The 21,862-nt window shown below is 40.6% G+C and overlaps 1 protein-coding gene across 1 annotated transcript in view; it reads right to left on the reverse strand.

Annotated features, from left to right (window-relative positions):
- SLC22A16 (solute carrier family 22 member 16) overlaps positions 1 to 21,862 on the reverse strand; it is a 315,817-nt gene that overhangs the window by 21,018 nt on the left and 272,937 nt on the right. The window contains exon 6 of the mRNA XM_085612126.1: positions 1,705 to 1,814. Coding sequence (XP_085468252.1) covers positions 1,705 to 1,814 — 110 coding nt within the window. The remainder of the gene's footprint in view (positions 1 to 1,704; positions 1,815 to 21,862) is intronic.

Here is a 21,862-nt window from a genome sequence, read left to right on the forward strand (position 1 = left end):
ACTTAAGTTTGGACCCAGCCTTTGGCAAATCAGTCTTGACTTTGCTCTAATCGGAACAGTTCAGCCTGAGCTGCCAGGCCGGGTTTCCCCTGCACACGAAAATAGGCAACCCCAGACCGGTTATTGGGGCTCCTCAGTCGGTGTAGCTTGATTCTAGGGGCACAGTAAGCATGGAACCCACATCTGAGCATACCCTTGCCACTTATGGCAGCATACAAAAGGTGATGAGAGGGATGCTTGAACCAAGCCTCACCATTGTCAATTGTGTGGGGTAGCATTTTTGCCCTTCATGTCACCTCAGCTTGGACCCAGCTATATGCAAATCAGTTATGACCCTGCTTCAATAGGAACAGTCCAGAATGAACTGTCATGCCAGGCACTCCCTAAACCAGAACACAAGCCACCCAAACCGGGTTCGCCCTGATTGGGGCTTGACAGTCAGGTGTAGCTTTGTTCTAGTGACAAGGTGACCACGGAACCCATGTCCAGGCATACCCTTGCCACTTAGGGCAATACATCAAACACAGAAAAGTTGATGGAAGGAATGCTTGCAATAAGTCTAACCATTAGCAATCTCTTGAGGTAGCATTCCAGCCCATTGTTCTTTTGCCAACCATCCCATCTCAGTTTAGACCTGGCCAAATGCAAATCAGTCTTGCTTCAGTTGCTCCAGTAGGAACAGTCCAGCCCGAGCTGCCTGCCCAGGGCCTACCTGAACCAGAACATAAGCAACCCAAGAGTGGAACACAACTTCATACTAATTTGTCCTCTCATTTATGTGTCTTGATTGATTTGTACTTCATAGTTTCTAAATGATTTCATTTATTGATTATCGAATGATACTAATTTGATGATTTGGATCTGTAAACCTTTTTAACGTTTTACTAAACCTTTTATGCTCTAAAAACGTAACCACTCGATGTCTTCTTTGTGGAGCCTAATACACGTCATTTTAATTAAATGTATTGATTTGAGCATTAACCTTAGTTGTGGAGTTCAATTCATGTGTCACTGAAAGTGATGCCTTTTAAATTCAAAGTGGACTAGTTGCTGGGCCTGCTTGCAGTCACAGCAAGATAACAGGTCACAACTGGCTATCCACTAAGTGTGAAGCAGAGAGAAAACATGTTATTAAGCTAAATAACTTGACAAGAACTGTGGAGTACCATTTCACAATACTAATCAAGCTTCAAGGTGAGTGGGCTTGAGATGCCTTCCCCTTCCCAGAGCTTAGCCATCACCACCATCACAAGCCAGAATGCTCCTCCTCCTCTTCACCCCTATACTGCTCTATAATACATAAAACACAAACATTACACAAGCAAATGTGGATGCTTTTCTGTACAAATCATCATCAAAACAAGGTAGTGAATGAACTTCACAACAAGACAAGAAGTGACAATTTGGTACTCCTCAGTTCGAGCTACAATCCATCATTTAAGTAAGGCATAAGCACACAACCCTTTTCCTTTAGTGAAAAGGTAATTGTAAATTACCCTGAATAAAAAAGGTATTCAGTTGTTTTTTCTACTCTGGTTGAAAACAGTTACCCTTCAATGAAATGTCTAACAATATTAGAAAGAAGAGTAGAAAGGCACATAATGTAAGTTCTGTCAGCAGTGTTTTACAAAGATTAACACATTTGCCTACATTATTTGGTCATTTTATATCACATTTTATCCGTTACATTTTGAAAAAACATACCTTATTATGGTTGGGTACAGTTCTGCTGTATACAGGTAAATAAGTCCGAATGCAACACCTATTGCAAACTTTCCTGACATATTTGCTACAATGCTCAAGATGGTGTAGTCCTGTGAAAACAAAAGCAAAAGGGCATTTTTTTTTTAGTTTTTGTTGGGGTTTTATAGATTTGGCTTGAAAGTTAAAACAAAAAGGAAGTAAAAGCACTTTAAACTGCAATAATATAATTCAACACAGTTTCTACAACAGTTAAACGTGTTTGGGTTCAGTCAAATTTCACAATGGATCATGCCTCCTTTGCCTCCTCTAAGTTGGTTAGACCTGGAGCGCAACGGAAGGAAGGTCTGTGAGATGAGGTGTTTGACCCACTGCTATAAGCAAGAGTGGAGGAATGATGAATCTGCCCTACTGGCCATCCTATGGCAGTAGGTTGCTTCTGGTTTGGAGGTGGCTAGACTTAAATATAGATCAAGGAATACAAAGCAGATTTTTGTCACACTAATAATTAACAGTGCATGGTTTCCTTTAGGAACATATCAGTGGAAATTGGAATGTGTTGAGGGGGAATAGATCTGCTGGCCCTAACCCACATTCCCACATTCTGAAAGATAGCTAGCTTAAAACTTCCCAATGCCTTATGCCTCTTTTGCTGCAATGAGCTGAGTGATTCAGCCATGTTGGATTTGGAAAAGATATTAAATACCAGTGATTATTGCTCTGATCCACAAAAAGGGGTTACCCGAACCTGGCATTTATCTGCCAAGCTAACTCCTCGACATAATAGGAAAGATATTCCAAGAAATTACATTTTGGGATACATGCATATAGAGGTGACCTCACAGAAAATCCAGTGATGCCAAGGCCAATTTGTGTTAAGGAAATAGTAAACTAGATTGGGCATTCCACTTTGTCCCAACATCATGTATTATGTCAGTTTTATAATTCTAAGTTTATTTAGGCTTTCTTAAAGCTTTTTAAAAAAGCAATCAAATCTTATGTGATAATACAAGTTAAAATGTACTGAGTGATTATTAAAAACGATTCCAAAAACAAAAGACATGGAAAATTGAAATCAAATACAAGTAGCAGGAAAAATAATTTTTTTAATGCCATTAAATATACCAAAGCTTAGCTAACCTTTTGCATATAGCCTCAAAGAATTTAGGGCTAGATGTACAAAACATTTTTGTGTTCGCAAACAGCCCAACTAGCAGAATTAGACCATTGACAAATGCAAAAATCCCTTTTCTGATGTACAAAGCCCAAATTGCGATTTAGTAACTGTTACCAAATCACATTTTGAGTTTGCGAATCGTTATTTGGAAGGGGCGTATTTGGGCCGTCCCTTTTAAATACTGATTCACATTGGTATGTACGAATGTTTTGTGACCGAAATAGGTTCGCAAAATATTCACATTCTACCGCCAACTCAAAGTTCGTAGTAACCCATTCGCAAATGGGTTGGGACTACTTGGGACCCCTTCCCATTGAAAATGGTTAAAATAATATTTTTTTAGAGCAGGTAGTGGTCCCTTGGACTTCTGCCTACTCTTAAACATTTAAAGAAACAATTTTTCATTTTTAAAACACATCCCGTTTTCTTTTAGGGAAAGCGGGCTACAATAAAAAAAAAATTAAAAACAAATTGTTTATTTAAAAGCAATCACAGGCATGGTGGTCTGCTGACCCTAACAGGACACCATCACTGTGATGGCAGCGGGTCGTAGTGGGTCACAAATTGTGATCTACCTCAATAAAATTCATGAGGTAGTTCTATTTGAGACCCACTATGAACCGCTATTTAGGGAATAGGGGCAAAATAGCCCCTTTGTACATTAGTAATAGCGATTAGCAAATCGCAATTCACAAAAAAAACTATTTGGTAATCGCTATTACTAGTGTTCTTACATCTAGTCCTTAATCAATTGTAATTGGAAGCAAGCTGACTTCAACATTAGACAGAACAGAGCTACATGCGCAAAATGCGAAATGTTCCCCTGAGCCAAATTAAAATATTGTTTCTTTTTAAGAATCTTCTGATTTTCTATTAGAGCCCTCCCACCCCATCATAAGAGTTATATAGAATTTATATAGAATCTTCAAATTCTATGAGCCATTATTTGTTCTACTTATATCTGCAGTTTAAATGCATGAATATTTGTATTGAAAGGGGTAAGGCGAATTTGTACCCTTGCATCGGTACTTTTAAAATATTGTTCAATAATCTGGATGCCAGATTTAGAGTTCAGCAAAAGATATACCTATGCTCTGTGTAGCCCTTGTCCTTTAATCTTTAGATCTTTATATGGAAGACAAGGTACTGTGTGCCCCAACTGGAAGCAGCCTAGGCAGGGTGTTGGCAGGTTTTGAGCTACAATGTAGACATACAATATGGTGATCAACTCATTCAAATAGAAAATACTGGTAGTATCAAATAATGACTCTTTGAGAAGGACTACGAGGTAGGTAACAAGTATCTGGAGCGGGACAAGACTTTCGAATATGTCTATGATTATCTTTATTGCATGATGAATACAAATCTTTACAATGTAAAGTAATACACTATTCCAAATGATAAAACACTGATGCATAAGATAAATAAAACCCAATTAATATGGTTAAAAACAGGCTGAATAAGTCGCATATTAAAATGCGGAACTTGAATTTGATGGACATAGTGGAAAAAATAAATTTGCAGCTTTAACTAAGTTCAGACAGTATCTTAAAAAGGTTGACCTGATTTAAAATAGAAATAACCACCTATCAGCGTTTGTCACTCTCAAACCGGTTTGGGAAGGCTGGCTGATAGGTTGCTAACGCTGGGCATCAGAGCCATGTGAAGCTGCTTAGCGTCTTTTGCCTGCAGGGCGATAAGGTGTTGGAGACACTTGTTCTCAGACTATGGAGGTAAATCGGCCCTTCAAGTCTGGCTCAATTATTTGTAAATTGGTTCCGGCACCAGTAGGGTCCGAGTGAAAATTGCTGATTTATTTGCCAAATTGTGCCAATTCCCTCGGCTCTGTGATGGTGAACATCAAATTTGCAGCCTCATTACAGTTTCTAGTGCCATGTGTGATAGTGGTTTTATCAGTCTAGACTGTGGAAACAGAAGTGAGGGACAGCAGCAAAGCAGGAGGTTAAAAGACTTGTATTTATAAATACAAAGTCTGCAATTTACTATTTTGTTTAAGGGACTGCCATCCTGGGTTTACTTCCCTAATTTGTAAGCCCATTAGCCTTAGCTTTGTTTTTATGCAGCCTTTGCAGTGCGCACTAGAAAGATATGGTTGTGGTCTAAGGGAATCCAGTTGTACACTGACATATAACAGCCCATTGCTTGCAGGATTCTTGAGTTTTTAAGCTTGTCCATATCGCTTTGATAATGTTTTGGTTTATTTTTTCAAAGCAGTTTTGAGCATGGCACACGTGAGCTGTGTGCTCTTTAACACATTTTGGTCGATTTGAAGGGTGTCAATTGAGTGCTGTAAGTATAGTGACCAAGGATTCCCATTTTGGGTGAAGATGGGCTGAAGGGCTGCTTTCATATTATTGGCAGGCATCTCAATTGTTCTATAATAGTAATTTACAAAGGACACCATACACACCCACGTTTGGGCCACCAGCTCTAATTCCAGCCTTATCAGGCAGCACCAAAGAAACAATGAGATTCTAAAGACCCTTTTGTAAGCCTTGACTTGGTATTTATCCAAGATGTGAACTAACTGACCTGGGTAGGCTTCCTGGTCGTAGGTAATCATTGGTAACAGAGTGGCAGCCAATACATGTCTTGCTGGGCCGGTGGAGCGGCTTTCCAAAGCGTTATTTAATTTGCACACACTGATTATAGTTGACTCAGCTTTTGTGGTGGCATGGCTCAGTTGGGTTTTGTGCCCTCCTTTAAAGTTTAACCAGATGCCCAAATAATTATAAGAGTCAGCTATTTCGATTTGTAGAGTTCCCATCTATAATTTTGTTTATTAATTGGGTACTTGAAAACAAGAATTTTGGTGGTTGAGCCGTTTGTCGTCATTTTATTAGCCAAGTTATAGCTGTGCAGAGCATTGAGAGCTCTCTGTTGACCGATTCTCAAGTGGGCCAAGAGGACGATATCATCGGCATATTGTAGTATCGCAATATTGGTCCTTCCAAGTTTTAGTGGAAAGAGGTTGGCTTGATTTTTCGCAGCACCCATGTCAGCAGTGAAGAGGTTGAATAGCAAGGGCGCAAGTACACAACCTTGCTGGAGGCCGTTGTCTGTCTTAATCTTCCTGGAAACAGTTGTTGGAGTTAGTTTGACTCTAACCCAGGTCAAAGTATACAGGGATAAGATGGCTAGAAGCAGGGTGTTCAGGATGCCCTACCCTCTGAGCTTTTTCCTAAGGTTGTTCCTGTCTCCCCAGACAAAGGTTGCTGAGTAATCCACAAAACAGGCAAAGACAGGGAGTTCCTGGAACCTGCATGGTCAGTTGACAGGTTTGGTAGAGAGGGAACAGTATAGTGCACCACAGGTCAGGATCAACTATGAAGACCCTTGTGGGTATACCGTTTGGGCCAGGCGCCCCGGTTTTTCTTCTGAATATTTAACGATAATTGTTCCAATGTCTGGGACTAGAATGATAAGATCCAACAATTTGAAAATACTCTCTGGCTGAAAGACAGGCCAGAACTTTTACAATAAATATATTGGGTGTGTAGTTCCCGCATCCCTGGCTGTATACAATGACAATTCTCTGGTATGTGTGTTACATGGGACACAGAACCGAGGAACTGCCAAAGAAGGGCACTTCTTGAAATAGTGCTTAAAGACGATTTTCCCTCTTCCTTGAATAACCCCCAATTTTCCACCTGCATTCAGACATGGAGATACAGTGGATATTGCACCGGGCCTTTAGGATATTGGGTCCAAGTTTGGACCATCTCAAATTGTGCTCTTTATATGACTCAGCAAGGGGCTTATTAAGTAGGATGGACATCAGATGGTAAGAGCTTATGGTTAAAGTTTTTGGACCGGGTGGAGACTCAATTTTGAAACGGTCTTAAGTGCCAAGAAGCTCTGAAAGTACAGACAATGGAGATTGAGTATGGCAGCGACTTTATCTGCATAAGATGTTTTCCTCACCAAACAAGGCTTTTATTGGTTTTCGGCCAGTCTGCTGGGAGAGGAAACTATGAAACGGGAGAGCAATTGAGTTTCAGTGGGCCTTGGTCCTTCTAATGAGGATGATATAGAAACAAATGTACATTTTATTTTAATGAGGCTTTGTTCTCCGAAACAAACAACAGAATGCACTTTAATTTGTTTTGTCTTCATATATATACACAGGTCAGGAGATCGATCCTTCCATCTTGTTTTAGAAACATTATTATTACACAGGTTTTAGAGGCAGAAAAATTGTGGCTTGTGACTAAAAATAGTAATATTTGCATCAGTAAATTAAATAATTCTTCTTTGACCAGATGAACTTTAATTAGCAAGACCCTAAAAAAGGGGGAGGTGTTTGAAAGCTTAGTCACCTTATATCTATACACATTTTAAATTGTTATGGGTACCTTTCTACTGTGTCCCACACAGTGTGTAGCAAAGTATGTTGACAATTTATAAAATTAGATATTATTTAGTAACAAAACTCTGCTATTTGGAAACACATACCTTCAACTACATCTTTTGACTGGCGGGGGAATTACATACATTTTGACCGAATACATCAAGTTAAAATTATGTAATTTACCATTAGCAATGCTAATAAATATTTTTTTCAGTAATGATTTTTACTGGGCATGCTTATATTATATTTGTATTTGTGCATTGTGTAAATTGTATGATTTGTTTAATGAACATGTGTGAAATGTACAACAATAAACAACAACCTAGTCACAGTTGATATTTAAACAGTTCTAGAGCTAAATTCAGTGAAATCAAAACTACTCTACATCATACTGGAAATTTACACGGACTGATTGGGACCTTTTGTTGCACAACTCTAGGCGCTAAACCACTTTTAGTTGAAGCAAGGTTTGGTCACTGTCTGTGTGTACGTTGCCTGGCCCTTATATAGGAAGGGAAAAGTTACTAGGGCATTGCAAGTGGGATCTTAGGATCTCATGGGTGGCGGCTCACAACTTTAGAGTTGGGTTCCAAGAAGAGTACTTCTGCCCTCTGATGTTGTACTGCACTGTGGCTATGGATGCATCTCAGAAACCTACTGATTAGGCAGGAATGATCTGTCCTAATGAAAAGCCTCTGCCTTTAATACCTCATAGTTATATGCAGGGTCAACAAACCGTATTTAGTGTTGTTTCGTTTTTTACTGACTCCCGTTGTTTATTATCACCTGAGGAGAGTTACACTACTGTTCTAAATATTTAGCAAGTAGCACACAGTTGTTTTCAACCAAACAATAATAGATTACTTGCCCTGGTGTTTGCTGATATTTAACCTATTAAGACGATTACAATATCTTTGCATTTGGGTGCAATGAAGACGAAAGATTGACCTACTTCAAGAGCCTGTATTCATTGCCATCGGCGCAAGTGAAAGTCAACGGGGCACTTTCAGATCCCTTGTAGTTGTCAAACAACCATAGGTACCTTGGACCAATTGTACACAGGCCATGTATGATGGAGAGTTTGGCATGGCTGATATTCAACTGTGCTATTGGGCTACTCAACACATAACCATTAATGACTTGATGCTTGGAGACAGGGACGACCCGGCGAATAGACTAGAATTGCAATTCTTCTAAGACACTAACCCATTACACCTTCTATACCACTCCACGATCTCCGAATACTTAACTGAGGTGACCAAGTTGATCCAAACAGCATGGTGCTAAGCATTAAAACACATCACTTGGTACAGGCAGAACACACTAGAAACCTCTCTATGGCAGGGTAACTAGCTCATAATGGTCAAGATGGCCCTCAAATGTAAAGCCTGGGACTAAGTTGGTATCTCTAGGCTAAATGATGTCTGAGAGGGAGGTTATATTAAGCCATTCACTGACCTAAGTAATGAATTTCACATGCACAAATTCCAATGTATCTGATTTCTGCAACTGAGACATATACTCAAACCCCTAAGATCTAAACTGAAGACTCCCCGACTCCCCATTTGAACCCACTTGAATCCAAAATGCTACTAGAAGAACTAGGAAGAGGAGGGGTATTAAGGACAGCCCACTCACTAATAGCCAACACCCCGGACCCAACAGCACAATTAAGAATTCATTGGGAAACAAACCTTTGCACAATTGATGATGATGAATGTAGGTAGAAAGGTGAAAATGGCAAACACACGATAGCCATCTCTTCGTGCCTCTGTCTCATTCAGTTCCACTATCTATATAAAATCTATTATATACATAAGAAATGGGATTGCCCCATTATAACACAACACAGGATAAGATTCAACAATGTGTCCCTAATGTCTTGGTGAAAATAAATCACTTAACACTCAAAGTGGCTCTCTTGGGATCACAGACAAAACGGGTGGCACCATGGCAACATGTCTACTCGTTGGACTGGGGAGTGCTCAATCAAAAAAAGGGACACTGCAAGAAAAGAGAGAGCCAGGACCCCTCATACCTCTACAATGGAAACAAGGCATCGATCACTGTGCTAATTTGCCGGGGCGTTTCTAGGTGTTTTGCCGCCCTAGGCGAGAATTGAAAAATGCCGGCCCCCTCCCTTTTACTACCATCACTTTCTCCCCCTGTCATCCAGGCTAGAAGAATGAATGCATTAGATATAAACCTCGCTAACCAAGCAATCAAAAAAAGAGTGCCGCAACACCACCACAGTAGATGATCTTTAGGCTAAAGTCAACAGGTAGAGATAGTTCTCAAAGATTTACTTCAAATCTGGATCTCACTAGCTTCTGCTAGATCTAGATTCTTGGTACATGACAATATTCTCAACTCAAGTTGCCATTAGGTGACACAAATGCCAACGTTTCTGCATCCCCAGTGTTGCTGAAGTCTTCTAGAACTAGATCCAGGAAGTGCTGCCAGGGATAGCAGGTGCCACCAGAGCACATCCCGACCATCGGGTGGGCAAGGACCAGTGCCAATTCCTGAAGCCTCCTTGAACTAATCAATAACTAGACTAAATAAATGTCATCCAGTCTCAGCCAATGAAATCATCCCCGAGCCAGAAAAAATGATGGCCACCTACGAACTGTTTCAAGCACTGAACGGACAATTGGCTAACTGATCTTTCTTAAGACCTGAAATTTCTCAGGATACAACACCAATGCCTCGCACCCAGGTACCCACAGCTACTGAATGAAGCAGAGCATATACGCCCACTATCAACTAGGTGATCTGTATAGCCGGGACAGAGGGTGGAAATCTAGAGTGACCATACAAATGGTTTTGCCTGAAGACATACACATAACACACACAATCATGCACTTCAATCTTTTTGAGTATGGGTTGTCTTGTGACTGGTTTAAGACATCACCACCAATGATAAACGCTCATCCTGGCCAAGTAATAGAACATCACAGGTAAAAAAAATAAAAAGGACAGAACCAGTCTGAAACGTCACCCTCACTGGTCAGGCATACAAGACTGGATCATTATCCACCACCTGGATAGCAATTACCAAACGCCTGTTAAGGTGATGCCTTGGGTCGCCACATCATCAACTAGAACGTTGGACACAACCCAATGAGGTGGGAAAGTGTTAATGTAATCTCTCATAAAAGAACATTCTTTAAATGGATTCCTACAGTTCTTCACTCATCATCCTAAATGCACAGCAGGCTTTTGCAGCATCAATGATAGTGTGATGGAAGAAAGACTGGCTGGTGGCATACTGCCAGAGAATCATTGACAACAGATCTTGAAGTCAACTTCCTTCTTCATCTTCAATATGTGTCTCGAGAATCCATCCAAGTTTGCCCAGTCTCTAAATTCTCAACCCCGATACAGTCTGCAGCCACAAACCATTCAATCCCAAAGCCTCTAGGGATTTACACCAGAACCATCCTTTACTAGCAAAGAGACTTCCTCCACTTCACATCTAGTTGGCAACTGCACTGCCACTCATGGGCACAACCCAGTCGCACCCACTTTCTTTTTCGCTCGCTCGCTGCCCCCTTCCCAACAAATTAACCCATTCTCCTTCCAAAGAGAGACTTGTATTTGTTTACCAACCAGCAGAACAAACGAGTCATCCTTGCATCCTAAGATTCTATATACCTTTTGTCAGGCTCTAACTGGTAGAATGCAAGGGCTTATGTAGTGATGCGACCAACCAAGACATTGTATTTAATTTAGCAAGCTGAATGAGCAATTTCCCAACAGTCCCTTCTGGTATGCACCTTCATAGGAATAGCAAACAGGACAGAAACTTCATTGAACATCAGAAAAAAAAGCGATGATATTTAGGAGCCCCAAAGCAGGTTTTTGACTGGTATCACTCACATACAGGTTCAGTGAAGCATCAGGAAGATCAGGTGTCTTTGAAAAAGTGAGTTTATGAAGAGAGACAGGTCAGTCCTACCACCTTGATGCAAAGAAACTGGATGTAGATCTACTGCTTTTTTTATAAGACTGCTGCTTGTCAGGAGATCACTGGACATCCTGTCTTCAAAGATGGCAGTTGCCACCATAAACTAAAAGGGCCATCAGCTGTGTTTCTCTATGGCAGTCTTTATTTTTTACTGATCATGGTGGACATGTTGCCACCGGTGTAGAGCAGATGAGGGTAACCGCTTTTGTTTATTAGACTTCTTTCACTGCTTCTGCTTCAATCTGACCAACAATAGCTCAATTGCACCATTCATCCCCATCCTAGGCGGGAATCTGTGCAATGCGTAAGAAAGGCCAACTGATCCAGTCAGGCATGTCTGAGTGAGCACAGTGATCCACTCAGATCCAATGCTGGGAGCAGCAGGGCTACCCCAAGGTCAGGGGGTTGGGATCGCCAGACTGGAACAGGCCAGATCTCGCACTGAAACAGCTGGAAATGGTAGTCCTGGATTAAGCACTGATGGACATTGCCTATTGAAATTAACCTCCAATGTGCTATTCTTCAAAGTTTTAATCATATATTGTTCCAAATGCACACTCCTATTCTCTTTTAAAATGTACTGTTAATCTTAGAAATTGAATTTAGTACAACCAGAGAATGTGCTCTGTCTATGTACACACAGCAAGAAAATGATGTCTGCTCCCTATGCTGGGAGTAGTCTCATGGTTTCCGACAATACAGACTTCATGAATTTGTGAACCACACGGTCATTATTTCATGAAAATGTAAGAAAATTTATTATTGCCTGATTCATTCAAAATATAAATTCACTATATTCAAATATTTTGAATGATATCTTCAACTTTTGTCGACATGAAATTCAAATCAGAATCAACATATATACAATGCTGGTCAATGGCAAACATTTTCCATGGTCATTGTGAGGTAAGCTCCATGATTTTGCCACAATGCATTTTGGTCCATGTGGTCTTTCAAGAGGTGGTTGCTAAAAATAGAACAAACAATGTCTGTTTTGGTCGCTACAAATGCACCCCTATTGATAAGTTACATTATTTACGCCCATATTCCCCATTACCTCTCAGAAGAACGGATGCTCCTAGAAGCGGGCAGGCACCTTGGTGTCAGCACAGGGTGCGACTGTGCGAGCACAGACAGAAGTCGGGTCAAGAGCGAATCGGAAGTCCGCGCGCACGGACCCCACCCGTGGCGCTGAACGTGAAGTCACGTCGAATTGTAGACGGCGCTACCCAATGCACTTTCGAGGTCGAAGGCCGTTCAAGGGGATTCCCAAACTTATGTATTTTGCCACCCGCTCCCTTTTGCAGCCCTAGGCGGCCGCCTAATCTTGCCTAAGGGTAGAAACGGCCCTGCTAATTTGAAATACATGGTGTACACTGTTAGAGGATGCCCTATGACATTGGAAAAGAATTGCAGGTGGTGGTTGGACGCATCTGAAATATCACAGTGTAGCTTCCCATTTCAAACAACGACCCGTTATTTTTTTACAGAGGCAAATGCGATGTTATATAGAATGCTACTATTAAATCTGGGGCTAAAATGTATATAATTTGAGGGACACACTAATGAAATTGACCTTGCTGTACTGCCTGAATCATTGGTTTGTCTCTATAAAACGAATAAACCATTTCTTAAAAAAGACAAAAGATCAGCTTATGAGTCTGGCAATTCATATCTCACCAACTAAAATACAGAGAGAATCTACAACATGATGATGTACAGATGAAGTGGTTTAACAGTGACAAAATACTGAGTGAACTACAAAAACAAATTACATTTATGACCAAGGGCTTATTCAGCTGGCAAACGTGCCTGGCCACGGAACACCTGGTTATTTTTCAAATAGTGTTCAAAGTGAAACATTTTATTGAAACATTATAAAAGGGTTTAAATGTTGCAGGCCACACAGGTGGGGAGCTGGGGCAGGGATTCCGCCTGACGATGCTTGCATTTCCATAAACATCGGTAGAGTTTGGAAAATATATAACTAATTTACTCTAACTACCTTTTTTTCTACAGTGCATGGGCCTTTTCCAAGCAAGGGAAACCACTGATGTCTCCAGGGATCAAAGGCATGCACATATGTGGTTATTATATGCTGGCCACTACAGAAATCGCGGTGTATACAGAGAGCGAAGGTCTTCCCCTTAAACTTTCATTCGGCAACTTTGGGAGCTAATTTTGGAACACACAGGCAGTATAAGTAAGCGACATTTATTTCCCAGAAGCAATTGTTATTGCTAAATTCAGAGTCTTTACCTGAAAAAGCATATTCATCAGTCATGTCTACCCATGTACAAATAAAGTGGGCCGTTTTAGTTGAATCATGACAAATTAATTAAATTGCACTGAGCCAATTTCAAGCCAAAAGACATTCTATGAATTGGTTTCTATGAAATGGTAAATGATATTCATTCTGAAAATTCCATTTAATAGTTTAGCTGAAATGATTTCTCAGTAATGGTATACCATGAAGTTGTTTTTCTATGAAATCACATACAACCGTTATCCATGGCCCAGTTGCAGCTGCTTTCTAGAATGCATGGATCTCAAGCTGTCCCTCATTTGATATCATAATTTTGCAGATACTCTACTATAAATAAATTGAGGAAGATTAAATAACCAAGTGTTGACAATTCACAAAGACGAGACGTCATTGAGAAAGCCACAAATGCTTTAGTTAGGTGAAGCAGGTCAAGAAGTAATAAAAGCCCAAGAAGAGAACAGCTACCATAAGATCCACTGTCATTCAGAGAGAAGCTCAAAGGGAAACTGCCTCCTGGACAACAGTGGAATCCTGAGACACAAAATTTAATGCAATGACACAAGAAAGGCAAATTAAGGGGAAAGACAACCTACAATGTTTACCTTTCCTAAAATAGTAAAGTAAAAACAGCTTCTAAGCAGGCACAAAATACAATCAATATACAATCAATATAATAAATAATCATTAAATCTGACTGGCTGTCTTTTTAGATAAAACATGTGAAGAATGTGCAAGATTGGCATTCCCTTCGCACCAACATGATCATCATGGTCATACATTTCCACATTAGTTCTACCAAAATTCACATTTTGAGAAACATCAAATTGGCCCTGCACAACATACTCAGGAACATTTTCCACATTTGACTGCAGATCCCATAATGTATAACAGGTTCCAGCACAGCTAATATGTTTTCCTTCTATCTAATCCTTTTGGAAAGGTTTGACCTTTAACACAGAATCTTTGCTCAGCCAACCCCGATCCTTCAGCAGAATAGCTGTGTGAGAGACCCGCACCACGTGTAGTTGTCCCGAAAAATTAGATTCACCTTTTTGTACTTTGTGGGGTTTCTTGATCAGGACCCAATCACCCATTTGAAACTCTTTTGATTTACATGTAGCCTGTTCCTAAAGTGATTTTTCATCCAGCTTACAGTTGTAATTGAAACGCTCTTTCACACACTCATCAATACTGGTATGATTCTTCATTATATGATCTAAATTGTGATTATCTAAAACATCCTCTGTCCAATGCGGAGTTAAGTGAGTTTTTGCCTCTCTTCCTTTGAGAAGAAAAAAATTGTGAAAACTGGTGACTGAATATAGAATATTTAAATAACTCCAAATTGTCTTTGTAAGATATTTTTTACCATTCATTATACATGCTGAAGCTGTCTGTATGCCCTTCTTGAAATAAATTGCTAGAGCCTTCTAGTAAACCATTTGCTGAAGGAAAATACAAAGGGGTCTTTTTATGTTTTATACTATATTTCTTTAAAACCTCCACTAGTTGTTTAGATGTAAAATGGATTCCATCGTCAGACACTAAGCTTTAGGGTATTCCTTCCTTGGAAAATACATCTTCAAAAAAATCTATAATATTGTTTGTATTTGGCACAGGCACAAAATCATAGTACACCCATTTATTATAGTACTAAGTACAATTAAAAATCTCATATTTTCGTACACTCTGCTGGGGACCCTATTGGTTGATCTCCTAGACGGATTATTGGTGCTGGGCGGCGATATAAATCCCACCATAGATCCGGAGGTAGATAGAGTAATAGCAGCCATTAAAAAGAGAGGGGTTGAACCACTCCGAGCATTTACTGAAGCTATGGGCCTGACGGATCTTTGGCGGATGCATAACCCGGAGGTTCGTCAGTACACCTTTTACTCAGCAGCACATCGTAGATACTCCCGCCTCGACCACATACTGACACAAGGCCAATAAAATGATAGCCTGGCTCGAAAAAAGAGTTAGAGATAGGAGTTGGGTTGCAAACTTGTGTGACGAAAATGGACGTACGTACAATACTGAGGAGGACATGGCGCGAGTTTTTGCGGATCACAATGAAAAGATATATGCGTCCAAACCCGACAGGACAGCGGTCGATTGTAGTGAAATACTGGCTGAGATGAGACTTCTGGAACGATAAGGCACAAATAGACAAAGACATTATGACAGAAAAAATAATCGGGGCAATACAAGACCTACAGTCAGGGCAGGCACCGGGACCAAACGGACTGCTGGTGGAGCTTTTTAAATGGACAGCGAGTGTAGTGGCCCCATACCTCCGGGAAATGTTTAATGAGGCGAGAACACAGGGATGTCTACCAATAGATCAGCGGACGGCAACAATTGTTGTAATCTCGTAACTGGGTAAGCCTGCCAAGCAATGTGGCTCATACCGGTCAAGATCTCTGTTGAATATGGAGGTTAAAATACTAGCTGAGGTATTGGTAAATTGATTGCTAGAACCAATCAAAACCTTGATCCACCCAGATCAGTCTGGTTTTATGCCCCGTCGGAGCACCAGGCTTAATCTCCGACTCTTATATGGAATGATACATCTTGAGAAATTATTGTCACTCGACGCACGCATGACATTCGATAGCATAGAATTGCACTATCTATTTGAAGTTCTGAAACAGTTTGGGTTTAGCCCCCAATTCCAATCTTGGATTAAACTGCTATATGAGGCTCCCCTGGCCAGGGTCCGAGTGAATGGTGCGGTGTCTCGATCTTTTGCCCTCCACAAGGGAACAAGACAGGGCTGCCCTCTCTCCCTGATAATATTTGCGATGGTGTTGGAACCGTTGGCAGCATGGGTGAGAGGAGACCCAGTGATATCCGGTATCTATGGGGGGGGACCAGTGGGAAGAGAAAATCTCGTTGTATGCCAACGATGTTACCCTGGATGTGACAAGCCACGTTTCACAGTAAACCGGCTCTTACAGATTTTCAAATTATTTGGGGGCTACTCGGGGTACCAGATTAAGTGGGATAAATCTCTCCTGTGCATGTTATCAAATGGACCCCCACCGGTACTAGGGGCGGAAGTCCAACTGCAGGTTAAGGACAGTTTCAAATACCTAGGCATACAGATAGCCAAAACGGATGCCGAATTTCTTGCAGGGAACCTACAGCCACAGTTAGACAGGTTAAAGAGAGATGTTGCCCACTAGAGAACCCTGACGATTTCCCTTTTGGGGAGAGCGGTTCTTTTTAAAATTATGTCCTTACCCAGATTGCTATAAATTCTGCAGAACACACCCTGCCCAGTTCCGGATAAATTATTTAAAGAAGTGGAGGGCGAACTAAGGACACTGGGAGGGGGTGCACGGATAGCATTAACTAGGCTACAGAGAGGCCTCTATGACGGTGGCCTGGCCATACCAGACATTCGGAAATACTACCGGGCATCACTGTTGATGGTTATTAATGACTGGGTGTTTATGGACAGGAACGATCCAGCGTATTGTGAAGACCACTGGGCGATGGGTGCAAGAGGGTACATGAGGGCACTGTACATGTGTGAGGCGAATAAACACATGCCACCACCTACAAGCACCGTGATAAAAGTGTGGACACAACACTAGATTCCTCGGGTGGGCTAACAAGCTGACAGAACAGACTCCCCTATGGGGTAGCGATATGCTCAGGGAGGTCGGTCGCCTACAGGGGTTTGGCAAATGGAAATTAATAGCTATTATACGCCTAGGAGATATATGGCGGGGACAGGCCCTGATCATCTACAAAAAGAGTTTCAACTAGCAGACTCAGAGCGTTATAGATACCTACAATTGGGACATGCATTGCGTAGGCATATAAAAGAGGGGGAGCATCTCCCCGAATATAGCCCACTAGAGGATAGACTACTATTGGATCCGATCCCTGAAAAGGCACTATCTTGTACCTATAAGAAAATCATTAACAATTCACCAGACCCCCTCACGAAGTTAAGAGAGGCATGGGAGACCAATGTAGGATTGCTTGAAGATGATGACTGGATGGAAGCCGTGCAAAGCCCTAGGGAGGTTGCAATCAGGGCACGATTTTGACTTGTCCAGTTGCGAATATTGCACAGGTCTTACTCCACTAGCACACTTATGTTCAGACTGGGTCGCACTCTCACAGAGGATTGTCAGAGGAGCTGTAAACAGAGGGGCAACTTCTTCCATATAATATGGGACTGTCCGATTATACAGCAGTTTTGGAGGTCAGTGATGCGAGTAATGTCAGAGGTCCTTGGGCTCAAGGTACCTATGGAGGTGAATTGGCATGTTCTGTGTGTGTCTGGGGAACAAACGTGGCCTAAGTATAAAAAAATCTGGTTATTAGTGGCTGCAATGGAGGCTAAGAGAAATGTTGTCAGGGCCTGGGGAGCCAGTCAACCGTCGACAGTAGCGCGTTGGAAGATGAACGTGGAGTTGTGTTGTGGAGCGGAGAAAACCATTTATGAGAGTCGAGGTTGCCCAAAGAAATGGTAAAAAGTTTGGAGCCAGTGAGATGCATATAGGAATCTATAAGGGACATTGGGATGCATAGAGGGGAGGGTGTGGGAGAATGAGATTACGTTGGGCACAGTTTACGTAGGCCCCTGTTATGTCAGATAGGACAATATCTTAAAAAATATTACATGTGATGATGCTTATGTAATGTCAAATGTGAATTGTGGTAAAGCGGTTTACTGACACTGATGTTTTTCTTTAATAAAAAGAAGTTAAAAAATATATATATCATATTTTGTAGTAAAATATTAACAGGTCCAGCAAAATCAATAGCAACCTTGACCCATGGCTGTGCTGATAATGGATTAAATCCAGAATTCACTTTAATGACTTTCCAGTGTTTGTCAGATAATAAACCCCCTAGAAATTCATTTATGAACGGTTGCACACAAGCATCCATACCAGATTACCAACAGTACTTAATCAATATTTTTTTTGTGCCCGACATGCCAGGATGTTCAATATGTGCAATATGAATCAACGTGTTTCCTAACAGTTTTGAGGGAACAAACAAACAATGCCTGGTTAAAATACAATTTTTTATGGACAACTCTGTTGCAATCTGCTGAAAACGAACAATGGGTCTGGGTAAATTTCTTATGGGTGGCCAATCATTCACAACAAACTTCTTTACTTCGCACAATACCACACCTTGCTCACACGCCTTCAACCAGTCAGTCTCTCTTAAATTCTTGCAACTTAGGACAAGTCCCAAAGAAGCCAATCCACCCATAAGATACAAGATTGGTTGATGATCAGTGATGAGATCATATTGATTGCCCCAAAGGAAAGTGTTAAAATTTTCAACCACCCATGAACACACAAGAGCCTCCCTTTAAATGGTACTGTAATGTTTTTCCTGGTGTTTGAGAGCGTGTGAGACAAAAGCAACGGTGTGCTCTGTACCTTTGTGCAATTGTGACAAAACAGCACCCAATCCAATGGAACTGGCATCAATAATCACAGAGCACTTGTCAGTATTACAGAAAGGTTGCAGAGAAGGTGCAGACATAATCATGTCTTTAAGGGTTTGAAAAGTTTCATCCTGTTCTCTCGTCCACAAAACTGTCTCCTTTTTGCATATGAGACGTCGCAACGGTTCAATGGCAATAGTATCACCTTGAACAAATCTAGCATAGTGTTCACTTACGCCTAAAAAACAGACCTCAAGGAATCTTTTTCTCCAGGCGATGGTGTATTAATGATAGCATCAATAAGGCTTTTATTGGGTTGATGACATCAGCTGAGATGGTGTGACCCAGGTAATCAAGGTTTTCGTCTAAGAATTTGCATTTATCTCTTGCAAACAGTCATACCTTTCTCACACTGAATGCTGAGTACATGTTCCAAAATTAGGTTATGTTTCTCAATACTGTTTGCAAAAATCAATATATTGTCCTGGAATGCTTGAATCCCTTTTACGTCTTTAAACAAGGTGTATATGTGTTTCTGCAACACACTAACATTGGATGCTAAACCAAACAGTAGTCTTAAATATTTGAAGGTGTCAAAGGGCGTAGTCAAATCTTGAGATTGTTTTGTCGAGGGCATTTGATAGTAAGCTGAGTTGAGATCTATTATAGAAAAACAGGTGGATCCCCCAATGGCCATAAGCATTTCTTGTATTTATGGTAGGGGATGACAGTTAGTTATGATGATTTTGTTTAATGAATGCAAATCACCATACAAACGTATGCTGCTTGATTTGTTTGTCCTAAAACAACTTCCGGAACCCATTCTGATGAATCAGTGGCTTCAATAAGGCATTCGTATGCTGCTTGATTTGTTTGTCCTAAAACCACTTCCGGAACCCATTCTGATGAATCAGTGGCTTCAATAAGGCATTCATTGTACATGTTATGCAACGATTCTTTCAACTCACTTCTAACACTGAGTGGAACAGGTCTAACTTTATGTTGGACAGGAACTGCTCCTGCTTTTAACTTAATATTATGTTTCAAACCTCTGACAAACTTGTCTAATATGATTTCAATACCTTTGTCGGAATTACTATCCTCAATATCAACAGTTGCAATTGGCATGTCGCCTAAAAACATACGATTTGCATGTCCAGGTTTTAACACAATGCCCAACCTACCTAGATCATGTCAATCCACACTGTCATGGCCTCTTATTGCCACATGTAGCTTTGGGATGCATCCCATAAAGTAATTGTGTCTCGAAAATAATCAAACATGTCAATGTTCTGCTCACCAAAAGCCTTCGAAAGAACATCTGTTTCAATTAACGGTTAGTTAAATTGCTTCTTATAGAAATTGATGTCAGCCAAAATAGTTATGGGAGACTCAGAGTCTGCCATAATTTCTAGACCAACACTGCCTATGTGACCTAAACCTATAAAGAACTCATGTCATCAGCTTCACCGTCAACAGTTAATACTAAGGTATTGAACTCATCCTCTTCTAATTTATCCACAGCATATGCTAGTACAGAAGGTGTGCGTTTGGCTGACTAGCAAACAATTTGAAAATGTCCAACCTTTTTTACACTATATACGCTCCTTGCCCACTTCAGGACAATTGGTATTATTTCCTAGATGTAATTTCGAACCACAACTGAAACAAATACATTTCTTCTACTGAAGAATAATATTCTTTCCTTTAGTAAACCCAAAACCCTACTCCTTGTCAGAGACAGCACAAACTGCATTTGAATTAAGAGGCGCAGTGCTGGCTAATGCTTGTGTAGACATGAATGAAAGTTGAATACCTTTATCAATATCTAAAACCTCACTGAGTAGGATTTCCACAGGCTAATAAATGTCCATACACTTTCTTGCAAGATGAATTAAATGCAAACTGGTCTCTCAAATAAGTGTCAATATTCTCTCCACATTCGCATTTAGATGCCAGGATGTGTAAATTGGAAATATACTCCTCGATGCATTCATCAGCAAACTGCTTCCTTTAAAAAAAATAAAAAAAACTGTGCCTTTCCAGCATTATGCTTGGTTGTTAGTGAAATTTCTTTCTAAATACTTGATGGCTTCATATATACATCCCAGGAAACAAATTGATCAGTAGGCAGGTCTATCTCAGGAAGATTATTGTAGATTTCTTGGCCAGCATCCCCAGCATAGTGAATAAAAGTGCTTTCTTCCTTTCTGCTGAATAATCTTTGCCATTATTAACAATAATGTAATTTTCAAATGAACAGAACCACTTTTGCCATTTGAGACTGGGTTTGCCAGGACGTTGGACCAGGTTGGTGATTAAATAAATTACTCAAAGCCATATGATTAGATAAGCAAGTTTTGCGACAACTTCCACTTAACCCAAGGATAATGACTATAATGAGACCACCTCGATAATAAATCCTTATATTGCCTCAAAACACTTGCAAATTTACCTGTTTGCACGATAAATGGATCATCTCAGTTAGTAATCTCACAAAACACTAGCACGGTGCCTTCCTTTCTGAAATCCCAACATGCAATGCTAGTGCTAACAGACGATGCGTTCCTTCTGAAAGGTCTATCATGCAAAATGTGTGCGTCAAAGACATCCCAACAAGCAACAGGACAAAGGAATTTCCAGAGTATGTGAGAGTTGATACAGCAGTGTGAAGAAATGACATGAGAATGGAATGTGAAGCAATTCAAAAATAAGGAAGCAGACCGTGGATGCCAAACAGGCGTTAAATACAGACAGTTAATAAAGTAATTGAGGCAATACAGATAAACATACAATGCACTTTGCTAAATATATCCCATACTGAATCACCCCTGAGAAAAGGAAAACCGTAGATAATTTGGTTCCTTCAGTGGGCCTGAAGTGGAGAAAACAAATCTTCTTTAACTCGTTGTCTAAAATAAGTTGAATATTCACTAATATGAGATACA

This window comes from Triturus cristatus, chromosome 6, assembly GCF_964204655.1.
Source record: "Triturus cristatus chromosome 6, aTriCri1.1, whole genome shotgun sequence".
NCBI lineage: Eukaryota > Metazoa > Chordata > Amphibia > Caudata > Salamandridae > Triturus > Triturus cristatus.